Source organism: Corvus brachyrhynchos, unplaced genomic scaffold, assembly GCF_000691975.1.
Source record: "Corvus brachyrhynchos isolate BGI_N302 unplaced genomic scaffold, ASM69197v1 scaffold281, whole genome shotgun sequence".
In the NCBI taxonomy this organism is placed as follows: domain Eukaryota; kingdom Metazoa; phylum Chordata; class Aves; order Passeriformes; family Corvidae; genus Corvus; species Corvus brachyrhynchos.
In genome coordinates, this window is record NW_008236509.1 from 428,720 (window position 1) to 448,993 (window position 20,274).

Consider the following 20,274-nt stretch of genomic DNA (forward strand, 5'->3'; position numbering starts at 1 on the left):
GATGATACAGTTCCAAAAGCTGTCACATCTGCCAGTGAGCACGAGAAAAAATCCCACAGCCAGCAGATCCAGAGCAGGGGGAGGGATCAGCTGAGAAGGAGGGGCAAGAAGAGAGAGGGGTCAGGCTCAGATGAGAGGAAGGGGTGGGAAGATTAAGGATGGAAGGGGAACTGAGAGTTAGTGAGGAAGAGAGAAATGGGTGGGAGACAGGCAACCCGAGGAGGAGGGCACAGAAATGAAGCAACACCACCGGAAAAAAACAACAAAACAAAACAAAGCAGATAAATGTTATCAGGAGTGGCTCGTTCCAACACCCAGACAAAGGCAGCAGCGAGCACTGCCTTCTCACCCGACCTGCCTCCACCCTGCTCACGTCCAGCCACACGTTCCGCTAGGACACCGCGCCGTACGGACCCGTGCTCGTACCCTCCCTCACTCACACATGCACTTGATGATAGCACGGCAGCACAGAGCTACTTCAGTCTCACTCGTGCAGTTTCCAGTTAAAAATAAGCTCTCCCTCCCCCTCCTTGCTGCAGCACTGAACTCGTTCATCAGCTCATTGCGTCGCTATCGCAGATCTGGACGCAGCTCCCTACATTCCTCCTGCCCCGGACGAGAGATAACGCTTGGTTTCTGAGCTCAAGAAAGCCATTCCCGTAATTTCCAAGTCCTCCCACAGCTGATCTGCCAAACTGCTCTGCCTAGCTCCAAGAGGAGAGGGAGAGAAGGAGAACTCTTCCTACAGGACCTGAGGAACTGCAATATACAGATTGAGTTTGCAGTGGGAAGATGAAGGTCCCAGAGAAACCGCCAATAAAAAGAAAAAATGTGTTATTTCCATACTCTGCTACTCAGGTCACTGTCATGTGCTACATTTGAAATGGATTACAGGTTAACTAGGCCATTATCCATGCATGTCATATGCATGGGTTCACACAAATGTATGTGTGAATATGCACACATGGAATTTCACTGCATCCCATACCTTCTAAAATACTCATGTTTGCAACACTCTTATTATTTATAACAAGCCATAAACGATCATAGCAGTTTGCAAACAAAGGGAAATGACAGGTTAGGTCCCTAAAGAGCTGACAAAACCAAATGTGACTTCACACAGCAAGGAATGGCAACTAGGGTCAGTGAAAGGGAGAAAGAAAAGCCAAATGGTCCAAAATCTGAAATGGGATCTAAGAGCACTGCCCTGACACCTTCCACATTTGTCTGCAATTCTAGTTTTAGAAATACTGGTTGAAGTACTTTTTTATCCTCCTAAAGGAAGAGTGGATATTTCCTTGGTGCGCCATTCCTTTCCTCATTTCAAGTCCTTTCCTTCTACTCCTTTCTCCCTCACCAGCCCCCATGGCAAAGCTGCGTGTCAGAGCAAAGCAACAGCACAGCATACTGATGTAATGCTCTAAATCCTGCCCAACCACACATGAGAGCACAGATTGTAATATTACACTAGAAATAAGCTTAGGGAGAGACATATTTGTTATATTGGTGGGTTTGTTTCTGAGAAATGAGAAGAACAGCACAACCGTTTTTTTGCTGTGCCTCCACTGAGCAGGGTCTGAAGGCTTCTGAAGGCTCTGATGCTGCCTCTCTCCCCTGTTCCAGTTCCTTGCTCATAAATTAGGACTAAAACCTAAAACCCAGTGAACGCCTATTTGCTCAGCTTGTTTGGGACGCTGCTGGGTTACATACTTTTAGATGTGTTTTAGCTATACCATACCAACTTCATTCTGGGACATACATAAAAGCACTTGCAAAGAAAAGACCTCTTGAACTTTCCAAAACCAGTACAGACATGTCCCAGATGCTAATGGGCTTTATCCCTTGACAAATAACAAAGTTTTCCATTATTTACAGTCCCCTAGAAATCCCAGCTGAAGTCACCATCCAATTGTGTCTGTCTCTGAAGTCAGGCCCCACCCTCTAGAGGTTTCATCTAAACAGACGAAAGGTGAAGAAAGGGAATTATTATCCTCATTTGCAGATGAGACAGAAAAAAAATTACTAGCCCTGTTTCTTCCCAGGTATGTCTAGATTAGCAGATCTACAACATCTCCCAGGTATGTCTCCTGGCTGCTTTTTAACTTTATATCAAGGCCAGATCCAGGCCCAACACACCCTGGCTTCCACAGAGAGAAAATACGGGTGCAGGGCCCCAGTGGAGGCCAAGACACACTCTGACCGCAGGTTTCATCTGGACACCAGCACATAGGTCCAGATGCCTTGACAGAACCCAGCAGCACAGAACAGAAATTACCTCCAAACCTCAGCTGCAGTCCAGTGCCTTCATTACAAGACCAGCCTTTCCCACCTGGGCTCAGTGTGTGAGAGGGTAAAGCCACCAAACACTGCTGCATCACCAGGGAAGGCAGCTCACTCATTGTGGCCTCGGCACGCAGAGCCAGCAGGACGTGTGCTGCAGGTCACCAGGCTGAGACCAAAGCCACGACGACTCTGAGCCTTTTCCCCCACCTTTTAGGTGATTCATGTGGCTTGTGTCCTGTTCTGGCTATACCAAACCACACAGCACTGCACCTCTAACACTCACCTCACACCTACACCCCTCCCCGATCCCGGTCCAAAGAGCAGCTGCATTGTTCCACATGGATTTACTGACATTATTTTGCCATGAAGGATGCATCAGGGTTAAAAATAAGTTGCTCTATTTTGCTGTTAATCAAAAGCACCACAGAGCTTCAAGACAGCCCTTGAAAGACTCAGGACTTCAACTCTCTACTGTCTTGTGTGACAGATCCATTCAAAATCATCATAAAAAGTACTACTGAGATTAGAATAAGAACATTTAAGTTCCTGTCTCCAAAAATTCACATGAATAGTAACACCTTACATATCAGACAAGAGGTTATGTTGGGACAAGCCAAAGGGCCACATCTGGCATGCAGGGTCACATGGCAGGGGAAGGAGCCAAGGCACTGGGCTGCAACACTGGGCGCCACGTCCTGTAGCTCCATGCAAGCACTGGAACCTCAGTGCGCTCTTGCATGGCTCGCAGATCCAGCTGCCTCTGGCACGTGGGGTTACGAGAGGGAAGCTGCAGCTCTGTGCTGCAAACGGGAACAGCACAGATTTTACTGTATGCAGGAAGAGTCACACACTCAGGGAGCAGGACTAAATTCTCACAAGCAGACTTGTCCCAGCAGAGGCACTGGTGACCTCTGTCCTGGACAAGCATTCTCACTCCAGCAGCACAGCAAAGAACTGATGGAGACGCCCCAGAAATTCCCCAGATCACCCAAGTATAGAGATGCAAGAGTTAAACTTCCTTTCAGCCAACACTAAACAATCTCAGTCCTCAGTCCCTAGTTATGCTCATCATGTTCTCCCAAAGAGAGCTACAAATATATTTAATTGCTGTCAGCAGCCTGCAAGGCAGTTTGCTTGTGTTATCCCCACAGGATAACTGATGGGAAAACTGCAGCCCAGGCAGCGTGCCCCAAAACACGGAAGGGACAGACTCACTTAAACCCCACAACCTGCCTGACCGTCAGTGCCTTCCTGCTCACTGCTGCCAACACTGAGATGCAAATTTAAATTGCAACAGACAAGTCTTCTCCCAGGGAATATCGGTTATCCTGCTCTGTTTGCCATGACTGAGTGTTCACACAGTCCTCTGTACATTAAAACCTGAGGTACACTCCTAACATGAGATAAATGACTGCTATTGGCTACAGCTACACTCTGTTCATCAATTAATTCCAAAATAATTTAACTACTAACACTACAAGTTAAACAGCTGAGCCCTAGAGAAAGTGTAATTTCCTGAGACATTTTTAACGGAAATAGACTTCAACTTTTAGTCTATGGGCATCCTCCATTCCCACTGCTCTCTTTTGCCAGACAAATGGAAGGTCAGTCACAGAACAACAGTATCATTGCTAAGACAGAAAAGCAGTGCATTAGTCCTCGAACCACATGGTAATCCTGCAACTTTAGAAACCATAATGAGGAATTCCTTAAAAACAAGACCTGCAGCAGCCAAGTGCTGATTTTGTGCTCCATTGCACTAAGTCTATGCCATTATAACTCAAAGTCAGTGAGACTGAAGCAGGGTTGGTGCCACAGGCAAGGAAGGCAGTCCCCAGTCCAGAATCCCCCCGCCCCCGACAAGGTGTCAGAGTCTGCTGTGCTCTCTGCAGCCTTCAGTGCTGAGCAGCACAACTCCTGGTGAGCCTTCAGGTGCTCCTGCTCACTTGTGTCCTGCCCAGGTACAGAGCTCATGTGCTGCTCCAAATGAGATGGAACTTCAGCAGGGTACCCCCCCCTGTGAGCACCCAAAAAACCCTCAAGTGCAATACAGAGCTCAGAGCCTGGCTGTGTTTTTACTTGCAATTGGGCTAAGCTAGTCCAAGCTGCTTTAAGCAATTTTGTTTAAAGCAATTTACACAAATATTTAGCTCTTTTCTCTGCTTGTGAATTTCCCTAAGCATATTAGAGAAGTAGGTTAAAAAGAGCTCTTTTTTCCTGATTGGAGGCAGGACAGACAAACTTTAAAGAATTCTCCTTAATTAATTTCATTCTCCTTGGGAATGAAAACCATTTTGTGACCAAGCAAGTTTTGTTTCTCGTTTTTGCAAGCCTTGGCAGCAGGACCCAGGGTGGCCTTCCCAGGTACATCCATACTCACACCCATCTAGACAGAAACAACCCCTGTGCAGGGAGCAGGCTTTCCATCTGGGAGCACAGTTACTAACCCAGCAAGCTATTTCCTGATAGCTCTTTCCACTATGTGATCAGCTTTACTTCTAGATTCATGAACCATTGTTCACACAGCATGCAGGACATACATACCAAGGCAGCAGTGAATATTAAAATCAATATAAAGCTTCATCACACCATCAGGAATGAGACTTTTCCATGGGACAGGGCTGGAGAGAGAGCCAGGCAGCAGGTTCCCTTCCCCAGCAGCTGTGTTAGGGGCTGACTCAGGTTGTACTCGAACTCAAAAAAGCAAAGACTGGGCAAAGGTCTGTTACTCTCCGTACATCCCCCAGCCTCACCTGAGAGCTTGCACTCACCAGACACAAATTGCTCTTCTGTTTTTTCAGTGCTCTGTCCCCAAATACATTAAAGCATTAATGTCCTGGCAAAGAAGAAAGCAAATATTAACAGACAGGACTGTTTTGTCTCACTGCAAATACTTGCCTGTATGCATTGGTTACCTGACAAAAATAATTAAGTACAAACGCTCAATAAAACCATATATTGTAACTTAAATAGGACGAGATTAGGCAGCTTTCAGCCAGCCAAAACACACTCACACACCCAGCCCCACACGAGTACTCCAGCATAGCTTCAGGAGGTATTCTGAAAGGATCCTGGCCAGCACAGCAGCCAGCAGGTTGGGAATACAGACAGGAGGGGTTTAACCAGACCTCTCTGTAAGGTATGGTGAGGGTCCTTGCAGATACAAGATACTCAAGAGCAGATACTGCTCTGTCTCCTGTAAAGGCGATGAGTATGCATGTTCCTGACATGCTGTCTGCTCTCTCAAGCATCATCCGTAATAATTTTTAACCCCTTCTTCACCCCAAGGTTTTAAGATCATCACCCTGCAAGATTCAACAAGGCATTTTCCCTCCACGTTCCCCATCCTCTTGAGTGTCCGTTGACTGAACCACCGGACCTCAGCCCCACACGTAGTCCCACCTCATAGACCCTGGAAAGTAAAAACCACAGGATCTTACGGGCAGTCCTGCTGCAACAATGCCGGTGGTGGACAGTTCCAAGGGAGAGGAGAAAGAAGGGTCTGGAGGTAAACTCTCCCACTGTCATGCAGCAAAGCCGATTGGAGGACGGTGTTGCTGGGCTATAGGAGTGAAGATGAAGCAAACTCCTTCCCAAAGGAATCCAGCTTCCAGTTTTTCTTCCCTTCCAGAAGCATCCCTTGAGAGAAAATATTGTATGACCCCTCTGAACTATTCCACTCTCACTTCACCCCAGGCTGTCTCTGCCAACACACGTGTGATCATTACCCTAATCCTTGGCAGTGGCACGGCTCAGCTCTGAAGGGAAGGGGTTAAGCCGAGGCAGCACAGCCACTGGGAAGTGGAGACTTAGTTTAAACTGACAAACCCAGTCCTCCGTAAACACAGGGAACAAATCCCACAAAACAGCGGCCATTAGGACGGTTGTTACGGCTTTAAAGCAAGCAAGCAAATCAATGTTGATCCCCAAATCTGCGGGAGGGCCCTTACCCCTGACTCCTCATTGCTCTGTGACCAGAGGTGAAGTGAGAATGCTCCGCCACCGGAATCCGCTGACGCGTCGATAAACTTGAGAGAGAAAGACAGCAGGAGAAAGCGGGAGAAGAAAAAGGGGTGGAGGCAAGTCTGACATGTTTGTACAGTGCCTGGTTCACCTAAGCTGCCGAGTTTGATTTCAGGGTGTGGTAGCAGATGTGACACAGAAGCGCTCAGCGTGGAGAAGCCTCAGATTCCTGTTCCACGGAAAACGACAGATGTCGACAGCAGAGCCTCTTGGGACCATGTCGCCGCCTTCTCACCATCTCCTTTCTTGGTTCCTAGAGGGGACAAGAGAGAAAGAACTCAGAGTCACACCTGGGCACCCCAGTGTGCCGGGTCTCAGGCAAGAACCTTGGGGAGATCATCTCCCATTCCCCTCCATCCTTTTTCACCACCCCACTTCACTGTGACTTACTAAAGCTCAACTCGTCAGCTCCTCTCTCTCGGCTCCACAGCCTCGGGGCCAGGAGCTGCTGCAGCTTCTAACGAACCTGACATCTCCGCCTGTGCCGCCTGGCTGCAGATTTCAGGACCTGCCACCAATCCCTTGTCATTCCAGGAAGGAAAGCTTTGATTGCTTGCTTTATGGCTCGCTGTAGAAGAATTCACCCCATTTATTTGCATTGCAGATGAGTAGCACATGACCTGGCGCTTTTACTTTTCCCCTGTCCTCACCATGAGTCAGTGCTGCCAGGTCTGGAGTCTGGGATCACCCTCTAATCCTGTTGCGCTGCCTGTGCCTCAGGGTTTACTGGCTCCTGGAAATAGACTTTCCACAAGCGACTGTACTCAGCAGGACACCAGCTCCGGCAGTGCTAGGTGGGCTTGGTGACTGGGCCATCATCAGAGGACACTTTGAGGATTACAGCCAGAAACGGTCAGAGTTCATGGCAGCAAACCCATCAGCTGCCCTTGCTCCATTGCAAATAAAGAGGATTCTTGGCCTCTCCAAACCACTGACAATGCTGGCTTAACCCTCAGATAGTTTTAGGTCCAAAGAACAGAGATATAAACCATAAAAACCCACCACCGTGACTTTTTTGGGTTTTTTTTAACATCGGTTTTGTTGAACCACCCTTAAAATAAATAAATAAATGAGTGACATGCTACAAATAATCATTAGGCTCTCATTATTCTTGCTGGGTAGTGGCTTGGCCAGCAGAAATGGGCCACGCCAGTGACCTTTTAGCCACGTTTCCCAATTCCCATTTTCCTCCCTACCTGTTCATTCCAGCTAAAAGAGCTGCAGTATCTTTGTACAACCACCAGAATCTTGGCTGTAGTTGGAATTCATAAGCTCTACAGTACTATCATGGAGAAGGAACAGAACCGAGGTTCATAGAGAGAACCTTTTGGAGCTGATGGTTTGAGGTTCCTAATGCTCATTTCCAGACCTGCTAGCTAAGTTATGGAAGGCTGCTTCCTGAATGTGCAGTCAGCGCTTCTACATTACACTGCAGGTCCTCCTGCCTGCCACAGTGGCGCAGGTTTCCTGCCTGTTCCCTCTCCAGGGTATAGGATATAGAGTTAGCCAGGTTCCTTTCTGTCTGGGGATTAGCTTCTCTCTCCTATGGGGCAGGCCCCATACACAGATGTAATCAAAAAAAGGAAAGTTCCCTTTAATAGTAACAAATCATAGTAAATAACAAAGGGGGACAGCATTCTTTCCCAAAGCACTGGAACTCACAGGGCAGAGCAGTGTGGTGGAGGATCAGGGATGAGGAAGCAGAGCGTGAAGCTGGTAGGTGTGGATGGCAAATCATCCCTGTCATCTGTGCACCTGGGCTTTGCTGGTGTGCCAGGCAGTGAGGAGTCATCTGCACAACCATGGCGTGGGGAGCGTCACACACAAATGGCTTTTACAGTCTACAAGGAGTCATCCAGCCTTGGAGCTGGCTCCACATTTGCATGAGTATTGTATATCCTGGGTTACGTGCTAGCACAGTCTTCTAGAACAAGACTTGAGTTCGTTATAAATGGCAGAGCCTTATTTTACTTGTCAAGGCACAAGCTTAGATGAAACTAAGGCAGTTCTGAGTCAGTGTGAGCCTCTGCTGCCTACAGTCTTAATGAAAAATTAGGACACTTTCCAGTCTTTATATTCACAATTTTAGTCCCAGCAGTCCTGCACACTTTGAAGAAAAATTTCCCAGTAAAAGCAACACGTCTCTAATTTTCCCCTTCAGCAACTGTCCCTTCATTACACATTTTACTGCTCCTTGCCTGCCCACTGCTCCCTTCTTACCTAGAAAATGGCACAAGACAATATAAATAATTATACTGGCACATTTATATAAACATGCAATACACACCCCACTCCTCCTACGGCTGCTCTGTGCTGCTCACTCAGGTCCTGTCGGTCTCTGGGACAGCCATTCCTGGCAGCAACAAGTGCTGCAGGGTACGTTGACTGAATGTTTGCATTGCAGCCTGCCTGATTTATCTTCCCAGCAAAGGCCATTCCATATTCCATGTCCCCTCCCCAGACACAAAGCAAAGCAAATTTCAGATCCAAAGTGCTGATCTCACCTTGTTCCTCACCCGGTCCAGCCACATCACTGTGCTAGGAGAGCTCCAGGATCTCACACCTTGCACTGCTGCTGCAATAAGTTCCATTTAATCCCATTTAATCGCTACAGGAGGAGAATTTTGTGATGAAAACCCCACTATTCAATGTTTTCCTATTCCAATAGGCAACACTAGGGACTTCTAACTTAAAAAATAAAAGATCAGAGACACCCGGGACAACTGTACCATATACAATGTCTGTCTTCTACCTCAGCCAGGAGAAATGTACCTGCCCACCTATCTGAAGCTTGTGGGAACTGGGCAGGCTGCTAAGGAAAATGGATCTGTATTCAACAAAGCTTCCAGGAAAAGCCTAACACAGAGGCACAGGAAATCTGATACATTCAGGAAATCCCAGCAAGAACTACAGCAATTCTATCTATGAAGCCAGGCTGTGGTTCAGAGCCGGCCCTTCCATCAAGTCTTCTCTGTGCTCAGGGATCTGATAGGAGGCAGAAATGCTCTTCCACACAGAAAACCTTCCATCTTCTCTTTCATGGTTCTGGAAATCTAGAGAAGTTGGTCAGGGAAGTGAAAGAATACACTTAAGGATGGGGGCAAAGGGGTCACTAGAAGAAAGGGTGTGTTGCAAATCTCACATCAGCACCAACCAGTGGGAGGAAGCACAAGATAGGAATCAAGTCTGGGAGTCTCATAATCAACACATGACATGAGCCAGGACTGGAGATAAGGAGAGAGCAATCCAGAGGCAGTTTCGCTTTAAGTAAGTGCTTGCAGTTTAGCCACCTCTCCCCAAGGGTATCCCGTTCAGAGGTGGTCAGAACATTCCAGGAGAGCATTACCTGGATGGCCAGCTCCAGTGTTTGGGTTATCCTCCTGCTTACTATGCATTGCTGCCATTATCCAGGTAGCTGTCCTGAGATGCCAGCAGGACAAAGCCCTGCTTGTACTCCAGCTGCATGAGCTCATCCAGTGTTTTTATCCAAGGTTTACAGTCTAAACCAGGGGAGGTTTTCTCCAATTCAAAACGAAACGAATGCACCAGAGCTGAAGAACTGGAAGTTGGTCAAGCAAGTGCATTGCCTCTGCCAGAGCTCTGGGTGCTGTTGAAGATCCGGACACATCTGCACACTCCTATCTGGCATGGCAGTGGGGAGCTCAAAGTCCCTTCTTTACCCTGTGCCAAACAGTGCAGACTGAGGCACATGGAAGAAGGGAATTTGTCCTGCTTCAGGCTCACATTGGGTTACAGCCAGGTTCTCCCAGGCCAAACAATGCCTGTGGTGACGCACACCATGGCCAGCAAGGAAACAGCACAAGGACTTGCAAATTCTGCCAAACTGAGCATGCCAGAGGCAAGAAGCACAGAATCATTAAGGTTGGAAAAGACCTCTATGGTCATCAAGTCCAACCTTTGACCCATCACCACCTTGTCAACCAGATCAGAACGCTGAGTGCCACATCCAGTCCTTCCTTGAACATCTCCAAGGTGCTGACTCCACCACTGCCCTGGGCAGCCCCTTCCAGTGCCTGACGAGTGTTTCAGTGAGGAAAGCAGGTTAAGTTTAGAGTTAGTAAGAAAACAGCAGACTCTTTGAAAATTTTAACTCCCACTCTGATGAGAAATTGAAGTTAAAGCTCAAGAAGATCACCGGAACACAGCACACAGTAGCTATTTTGCTACTGGTTAAATTCCTGTGGCTTGGTAGACGTTCCCTGCAGATAATATCAATACAGCCTGGAACACAGCCACTTCACACTTCTTCCAAATTTCTTGCAAAAATTCACAGACTTCTTTGGTTAGAACAGAAGTAACGTCATGCTCCACCAGACAAGCCTGTGCCACCCTCTACAAAAGGTGCATCTTCTGCTTCCCACAAAAGTCAGGATGATCAGTTCTGCAATGGCAACATCACAGCAGAAAGCCAACATTGCCTACAGATTCCCAGGTCACCTTGGGAAAGGCATTCTGCAGGCTGGTAAAATAACTGTGACAATGCTCAACTCCCCCAGAACAGAGGCCGCTTAATCTGTTGTTTTTCCAAGCATGCTGTGATCCTTAAGGATGCTATAGAAATGCAGATTGAAATCCCTCACTGACACCAGAGGAATACAGACTGCAGCCTCTGTTCTGAATAACTAGGTCAGTCAGCTATCGCTGAAGTATTAGCCAGAATCCATTGAATTCCTAGTGGCTAAAATAATGGCTGCAAAAGTCTGACACCATTTGCTGTCATTAGTCACTCTACCTCTGGGTACATTCAAACCCAACTCTCAAGAGCTTAGAATAATTTGAGGGTTAGAGTTTATGCTTGTCAAAATCCAGGCACGTGCCTCCATGTAGCACAGGTTTCCCATCCCACTTGCAGCCTCGTGGAGGCAGGGAACAACTGTCCTCGCAGCCAACTCAGCCTTACACTGAAAGCATTCAGCCCAGGAAAATCAGGAAGATGAACTACTAATCCCATGCCAGGGAACAAGCATCACGTCCCAGCAGCAGCTTCCCTATAGCAAGTACAGGAGGGTGCTTTGGCCCATGGTGGTGAGTGGGTGAGATTTTTGGGGGGAAGGCTGATAGAGGCAGAGCAGCTATTTCTCTCCGTGGAAGAAAAGAGGGGAAGGGCTAACCATTGCAACAGGAACAAGTATCCAATATTTATTTCAAACCCCTCTAGCTGCTAAGGCTGCATCAAGCATTTCCCCTCCCTGGAAATAGGAGGCAGCTGAAAGGTTAAATCTGGTTTGGGTTTCTTTTTTTACTATTATTTAATTTATTTTCAAGCTCTGGTTGTTTCAGGAGCCTGGTTTACAGTTCAGCCACACAAAGTCATGCCACAACACAGCAGCCATGACCTGCAATGCAGGAACTGGAGCTTCTTGTTCTGCCACTGAAAGCAGCATGTCACAATACTGTACCCTCGGTTTCCCTTATCTCCATGAGCTATGAATGCTCTGGAGTCCACAGGAGGGGTTGCAAAGGATTAAATTATTATAATCCCCACTTAGAGATTTATTGATATAGCAAAGAAAAATGGTAGCTGAGACACCCTTGTCTTGCATTCTAACTGCTACGACAGAGGAAAAGGCTAATTCCTACCTCCCCGAGAGTGATTTTCAGTCTTTCCTGATAATAGTTACAGAAGTCTCTTACTTTCTTTATCCTCAGCAATCTCCTCCAGCCTTCATTTAGATTGGAATTTTTAACAGCCTGAATACTGCCTGAGACAGGAGGTACTGGTTGTTCTGAGAGACACACAGTTTCAGCACAACACAGACTAGTGGGCAAACAATAAAGCTCCAACTAACACTTGTCTCCACTAAAAAAAAGTTTCCAAACTACCCAAAACATCTGTACAACTTCTAAGGCTGTCAGATTCCACAATAAGGAACTAAAGCATGCAAGCAGTCAGGCAATGCATGTTAGAGAAGACTGGAGCACACTGGCTGTCTTTGGTATTGTAGGAACATTTTTCTACCACAGCCCTACCCTATGATTGAGGGAGGCCAGACTGAGCACAGTCACAGCCTACCTGAACACATGGACCTGCTGGCACTTGGCAGAGCGAATGCCTGTCCTTTGGAAGGAGTCTAGATCCTGCTGGCTGCTGTGAGAGGGAAACCACGGTGGAACAACTCAACCAGAATCCTCTTCAACGTGACACCAGAAACTAGTCCACTGATATGCATATATGTGTGTGTGTAAATCTAAAGATTAAAGAAAATCTCAATAATAACAGTAATAATAATACTTAAAGAAGAAGAGAGCAACATAAGACATAGCCATTTAAGCTGTAAATAAGACGTAATGTTTCCTAACCTGCAAATTTAGAGATTCTGAGGCTAGCATTCTTCAAACTACTAATTCAAAAAAATCCTTTTCTTGTTCACATGCTCTCTGAGGTGCCAAATAAATTCTATAAATCAGTGAATTAAAAAAAATACATTTCAATACAAAAAATACTAACTAGTTCATTTCCGCATGTGACCTTTGGAAAAAAAAGAAAAAAAGCTTGTTAACACTTAAAATGACCATTTTCTTATTTAGTTCTTCTGAATTTTAATGAAAACTGAAGGCCTGGGTAACAGTTGTGCCCAAAGATGTCCTACAGAAATGCTTAAGTATTTATCTGGAAGATTCCTTCATTTCCTTCTTTCCACAAGTAGCAGTCCCAGTTTAAGCACAGCCACAGACCATTGAAGGTAATCCCAGACTACAGGTTAGGAGTAGCCAGAAAATTCAGGTGAGTCCAAGTTCTAAGAGACTCTTTTAAAAACGTGTCTTTAAACGACACCGGAATAAAAGGTAATGTTCCTTAAATAAGTTATTGGCTCAGCTTTATGTCACTCAGGCTGCTGTTTCGAGATGCTTTAGGAGAACATATTTAGAACTTAGAAGAGAACACAAAAGCCCAAGGAGCTTTGCAAATTTCTGGTTTGGGAGCAAGCAGAATTAGTATTTTCTTTCCTTTAACACCAAACAGTATTCTATAAGAAAGAGGCAGAAATCAGGATGTTTTCTCAGCAGCAGTCACAGACAGGAGCATTTTGTCTACTGACATCATCTTATGGTTGATGAGGTGCCACAAGACTCTAAGCTATTTGTGCCATTAGTTAATACATTTAGGTTTCTAATGAAATAAACACAAGCAGGCATTTTTCCTTTTATGGCCCAATTATTCCATCCCACCGCTAGGTTTGCAGTCTGACTTTCCCCCCTTTCTCTGCACACTCAGGAACTCTGATGGCTGCAAATTGTGAGTGTCCCCAAAGCAGACAGCTTGCTGCAGCATGACCAGCTCAGAGACAACTTGCCCAGAGAGACTTCTTCCCAAAGTCAGCTGTAACATCTGTTCTTCAGGTGCAATCCAAAATCTCTTGAAAACAGAGATTTTTTTTCACTGATTTCCCTAAGTGCTGAGAAGATCCTCATTCTAAGCTGGATGTTACAGGAAAGAAGTTAATTCTAGCATTATTGTATGCAGTGCTGTACTTTCTTGGCCAAGGCCCAAAGTACTCATTATGAAGTGTAACACCCTGCTTAATTCTTCCAGAAGCCAATCATAAGGCTACTATGAATTTTAATGAGCACTGAATCAAGACCCAGATGGTTTTTTAAGCCAAATTATCCTGTTCTTGGTTATTTTGAGATCTGTGTAGTGCCTTCTGGCCACTACACATTAACTCCTCTGTCCCTGGCCCAGATTAAGGACACACTTGCACCCCTCTTCTCCCCCTCTAAGCACAGCTCTCCAGCTGTGCTGTGAAGACCCTCAGCTCTTTCTGTGCCTTGAAAGGTCACAGATTTAGAAGACTCAAAGGTTGACACAGGTGGGGCTAAAAAGGTATCCACAACACTTGGCAGGGAACAAAGTCAAAAAACTAGGTGGCCATCAATAAGGTAATGCTGACCCTGCAGACAGTCCAATTTAACCAGGTCTCAGGGACAAACAATTGAGCTCAGAGCCATTAAGTTGACATTATCAGTTTATGGAGTCACTGTCTCTGCTGAAGTTGCTGAGTACATTTGCTTTCTAGTTTGCAATGCCATGTTTCATTTTAACAACTAAACCATCTTGTCTATATACTCTCTCCATATAGCCTCTCTCTGTCCAGCTAGGACACCTGCTCCTGGCCAGGGGATGCTGCTGCAGTGCCTCAGCGGGGTCTACACCAAAACTGACACTGCTCAAAGGCACAGTTTGGCTACATTGATTCTTCAGAGCAGGTTACAATTTACCTTCCACATCTACCACAAACCACTATCACCGTATTCTTTCCTTTGACAAAACTTGGGGGTTTTGGGGGGAAGCTGTGGGTGGTAGGTTGGTTGTTTTCACAGATGGGGTAAGAGGAGAAGAAAGGAAAAAGAACACAAAAGGAAAAAGGTTCTGCTACCTGCTTTCCTGGTCCCCAAGTACCCAGGATCTTCTCTCACTGCAACAGCAGTTCTCATTCCAGTGTTCCAATGCCTCTGTTCTTCATTAAATCCCCTTTATATACTCACAGAAACCACAGAATAGTTTGGGTTGGAAGGGAGCTTAAAGATCACCCAGTTCCAACTCCCTTCCATGGACAGGGAACCTTCCAATACACCAGGCTCCTCCAAGCCCCATCCAGCCTCACTTGTATGGCTTTTTCTTTTTGTATTTTGGGACTACTTCCATCTCGCCCTTGTCTGGTAAACAGATGGATGTCACAGAAATGAAAAGCACAAAAGGGAAGGAGTAACCAAAACTGAAATGCAGCATTATACAAGGCAGCTATGGAGAAGAAACAATTTTATGCCACTGGCTGTTACTGAGTCAAGAGTGGTTAATGAGTTCACGCTATTTAACCACCTGCCCAGAACAGGCATCACAGCTTGAGGAGTGGAGCCAGAGCTCTGAGATGATCAGAAATGAGGAGTAGGAAGGAAATAAGGAAGCAAAAGATGGTTTAATGTCCTTTCTTGCCTCCAGATACATGACATATAGCACAATTGTCCTAAGTCTGGATCTGAAATATGTTTTTTTAATTCACTGAAAACACCCTGACTGAGCAGCAGAAGTGCAAGTGACACACAGAACTTGCCATCATTCACTAAAGCAGAGAAGGAGCTCGGTCTCTCTGCTGGGATCGCCAAGTCCAGCAAGAACATCCAGCTCAGGAACTCAGACAGCTCTTCCTTTGGAAGCAGCCCAAGGAGCGTGTGCTTTAACAGGCACAAGTCCCTTTTCACTTGAACCACATTTGAACTTCTTAGCAGTGAAAAATCATTCTGCCCTGTTCCTATTCCTCTGAGCAATTGCACACAGGCCCCTCTTATTACTACATTAGTGTAATTTTGTCTCCGACATTCCCCTGAGAGGAATTACTCATGTCCTGCTATTATTTATTTTACTGCTAAGAGCCTAGGTTTTAGCAGTAGTTTTAATTAAATACCAGTCCTCCTCCTCCTCAATTAGGATCACCTTTATCTAGGTTGCTGTGCATTCTTCAGCAGCAACACTTGGTTCTTCTTATTTATCCCTCCTTCTGTGGTTCTCTCTGGAACTGGAGAAAGCCCCCCTCTACCACCAAATCCTATCAGCCAAAATACAAGGTTTTACCAGATATAAAGAACCATCCCATGGAAGATACCCTGACATTTAACACTGGTTAGGCAGAATTGCAGTTTAAAATGATGTCAAGTGGTGCTGCCAAAAGCAGCGGCAGCTTCCATAGCCCCCACAAAGTCACAGGCTGCTGTGCCGGCCTGTCCACCAGTCCACAGCATGTGGCTACCACTGTCCCTTTCCAGCTTCCCTGCTCCTCTGGGCCCTTGCTTGCACTTTCCTTGCTCCCCCCTACGCTCTCATGTTGTGGTTTTCTTTGAGAATTTGATGTGCAGCATGTCCACCCCATGGGTAAACACCTCTTCGAAGTTTTTGCCATCCCTGGATAATGAATTTGATCACAATGTATTCCAGACTTGGGTACACAGGATTCTTGGAAGCTGCCCTAGATTAATGATTTAAGAGTTATTCATTCATGCTCCCCAAGTGACAGAGGCAGAACTGATGACTCCTGACTGGGAAGCTGGCAGGAATATCCTCAACTATTTCTACAGAGTGGAATCAAGCTGCAGCGACTACATCCAAGTGCATGAGCTGATCCAGCGCCTGGCAGCACCAGCTGCGGAGACAGCACAACGTTACACAACCACTGCTAGCACCAAGGCCCTCCTGGCCACCAGCCTCTGCCTCAACAATGGGCACAGGTGCCCTTCCCCAGGCAACCTCACCCAGCCACTCTGCAGCCTGCCCAGAGCACAATTTCCTTCCAGGCACCTCTCAGTTCCTACCTTCCCTAGGGAAAAAAAGAGGCAACAAAGTATTTTGATTTCACTCCTCACAGACCTGACAAGGATTTTTTCCAAAAGTTTACTGACTACAGTTACTTCCCTAACCAGAAGGTGGTTTGGTTTCATGAGCACATATTATTCCTTTTCCAAGAGCAAAATGGAACTGCATGCAAGTATTAGCGCCATTAGCGTGCAAAGGGAAAGTGTAGATGCTCTGCCCTGCACTTCCGGGCTCAGCAAGTGCCTTCCCTCCACGGCTCCAGCAGCTCTGCCAAATCCATGCTCTGATGTACTTCCATCAAGGACTATCATTTATACCCCATAACCTAAGCACACATTTCTCAGTCTGGTGGGTTCCCAGCTAGGAAGGGTTTCAGTATAAGGAAGGGATGTGGATGACCAAACATTTTTTAGGCGTTACCAGTTTTTTTCAGAGCCATTTCTGTACTTGCAAGGTATTTTTTCCTAGCATAAATAGGCTTTTCCTGCAGCTAGGACAAACTCTCAATTACTTTCTGGCCTCTCAACCAATAGTTTTCAACAGCAATAAACTGGTTGTTCAGGTGTCATTCAAATTTAAAAAAAAAAAAAAAAAAAAAAATCTTATCTCGTTGCTCTTGGCTTCAACAGCATTTCTGCAAACCATGCCAATTAAAAACCTTTCAGTCCAAGTTTTCAAGGCAGGAACCATCTTCATTTTGCCTCCTTCAGAACAATAAATAATCTAGCAATGTTGAAAACCACTAAATTAATAAACAATAAGCTGATATCTATTTACTAAACTTTGCTTTCATTCACCTACTGTTCTTTCAACACCCATCATTCTGCTACTTAAATATATGTTTTAGAGGCACAGTCCGTGGCACTTATTCACTACTAGAACACAGAGAGGCATAAGGCAGTGTTAAAAACATTCTCCCTCACCCCTTTTTATAGCTTCAGACCTCAGAAAATTAGCTCTTCTTAGCTGATTTTTCAGCCTAAAAAGGGACTACCAGAGAATAATACATTTATCTGACTTCTACAGCTTGGGAAGGTAACAAAAATGCAGAAGTCATCTCAGTTTTAGTGTTCAGAATGCCGAACCCTGTTGCCCCATCTACCTCCCACAAAAGCAGGCTTACCTTGAAAAAAGATCCTGGAGAAATACTTTTGGAGTGAATTCAGTCCCTTCTTCCTTCTGACTGCAGGTTGCTGCTTGTCTTAAACACGGGAAACATCCCTTGCTTCAGGCAAAAATTCTCAGCAATTTAGTCTTAAAGCTTCTGCAGAGAACTCCTCATGCACATGCAAACCCCCAACCCCCCGGCTCCAGCTGCTTCCTCAGCAGCACTGCCCCGTGCCAGGTGCTGGGCAGTGATCCCAGTGCTCCCACCCCTGTTCCTGGCAGGCAGTACAGGTGGTAGCACAACTCAGGGAAGGTAAAACAGCCTCACAACCATCAATTCCGTTGAAACCACGCAGTTCCAGCTGAGATTTCATTGCAGACACATAGCCCTGTCAGGATGCTGGGATGCAGTGAGTCAATGTTTTCTGGGACCTTTTTTTATCGTGGGCTGATGCTGTGAGCTCAGCAAAGAGGATGGCACAGTGCCTTGAGTGGCATTTTGCACAAAAGGCAAGAGCAAGATACTAATCAAGATTCTGGTGTGTAGAGACTCCATGCATTTTCCCCTCAACCAAGCCTAGAAATCACAGGCTTAGCATCACACTGGGGTGGGGAGAGAGCTACAGACATAACAGAGCCTCACACTTCAGCAATCTGTGATTAAAGACTCTCATGCCCTGTAAACTGCAGGCCACGAGTGGCAAATATAGTGTTATTCCATCACAGACTTCCTTCTCCATGTGGGGAGCATTGCCATGTCCCTTTGTGGATGTCAGGACTCTGGGCATTGTGCTGGTCTTGCGTAACTTGCCTGGGTCCATGTCATGCAATTTCAAAAAAATGCAAAAGCTAACACAAAGTTGACACTTCTGCAGGCTAGGTTTCAGCAACAGTTCTCCTGGCACCCTGAGAAGGAAGGTAAACTGTCTTAAGGCTTCAGACTTCATAGGGATGTAAATGAGGGTAGATTTATTAAGCTGATTGAAACAGCTTATACTGGCTGAAACTCTGCAGCTGTAACCATTATGTTCCTGATCCTAGAGTCCCAAATGCAACCCAGCAGAATCCAATGCTGTAATCAAGACAGCAAGGGCCATGGCTTCTCCCCACTGCAGTCGGTTTAGAAATCAACACCAGCAGGCATGCCAGGGAGGCAATTAGCTATTTTCCATAGGTATCCTGATAAAAAAGCCAGTTATTTACAGCTTCCTGGCACATCAGTTATTTTAGTATTTCCTACGCAACACTCAGAAAAGAGAAGCACTTTTCTTTTTCCCCCAGATAAAGGTGTTATATCCCAATTCATTTTTCTTGCTCTTAGAGCTGGCTTCTATTTCCTCACCTGGATAACCACAAGCACATTTTTGTGAACATTAGGTAACAAGAAAGCCTGCTGCTAATTCTTCCTCATCAGGGCCTGGGGAAAAATCTGAGTTGTTGGGTGAAAGCTAAAAAAACAAACAGAATAGATGGGAGGGGGGAAGAGAAGCGGAGTGAGAAATAATTCAGGAATGAGTCAGTGCTCCTCCTGCTTAGTCACCTGTAGTTCTGCTCTCCAGACACTGGAGATCAGGAATAAGATGCCTGCCTGCCTTCCACCTACCTCCTCCTGACAAGGACCTGGCAAAGGAGATAGCACAGAGTTTGGGGAACCAGCCACTAGAGATGCTGGTTTTCCAGAGTAACCGAGCTGCCAGTAGCCCCTTTTGTTTGTTTCCCACCTCCTTCTGTTGCCTCTGCACTATTTTGCAGTTAAATCATCTTGATTCAACCTGTTCATCTGCTGGTTTGAGTTCCTCTGATGGTGCCCTGCAGTTTTGATATCGTAGGGGGTTGCCATGGAGAAGAGGGTGATGTCATTGACACAAAAAGCACCGAACTTACAAATACAACAGGAACTGAGCTATTTTTAAGAGCTGCTTCTCTTCCCCCACTCTTTGCTGGGGTGGGTGGAGGCAAAGGCAGCAGCTTCATTCTTTATGTTTCTGTCAACAAGTCTCAGAAACGAATTTTCTTGTCAGAAAATATCCCAAGCCCATGAAATTACTGAATGCTGTCAGCTTTTAGACTTCATTCATTAGAGCTAGATTTATCTTTCCAGCTCCTCACTGGGTTTGAGGTTAAATAACACTCATGTTTGTAGAGTAACTTCTACCCTGAAAATCTCCACAGCATTACTGAGATACAACCACTTCTGGAAGGAAAGACATGTCACAAAAAGTGAGGGGACAGAAACCCTGGTTTATGTAAAGGCTTCATACTGCTTATAATCAATCAGTAATAACTCATGGAATCACAGTACAGCCTGAGCTAGAAGGGACCCCCAAGGATCCTGTGACTGTTGGTTTGGCCTTGGCTATGCAGGGTGCCATTGCACATCCACACAACTTGCACAGAATGTAAAAATTGCAAAACACAGAGGAGAGAAAAGGGAAGATTTAAAACTTAAGAGAGGAACAAAAATAATAATTTTAGAATGCATTTGGAGTAAGAGGGTGGTTTAAGAACAGGACAAGCTGCAGCCAGTTCAGTTC

General features: G+C 45.8%; 1 protein-coding gene across 2 annotated transcripts in view; it reads right to left on the bottom strand.

Annotated features, from left to right (window-relative positions):
- The window catches only part of PAK6 (p21 (RAC1) activated kinase 6), a 26,625-nt gene extending 20,169 nt beyond the window's left edge, over positions 1 to 6,456 (bottom strand). The window contains exons 1-3 of one of the 2 annotated variants that reach the window (XM_017726301.1): positions 6,234 to 6,456; positions 5,724 to 5,922; positions 5,055 to 5,119 (exon numbers count right to left, since the gene is read on the bottom strand). Coding sequence is in view for 1 of the 2 variants with exons in the window: in XM_017726300.1 (XP_017581789.1) it covers positions 441 to 444 (4 nt within the window). In the remaining variant the exon portion in view is untranslated. Of the gene's footprint in view, positions 1 to 440; positions 547 to 5,054; positions 5,120 to 5,723; positions 5,923 to 6,233 lie in introns of those variants that run through there. The other variant, XM_017726300.1, reaches the window with a different exon arrangement.
- Between the last annotated feature and the right edge of the window lie 13,818 nt (positions 6,457 to 20,274).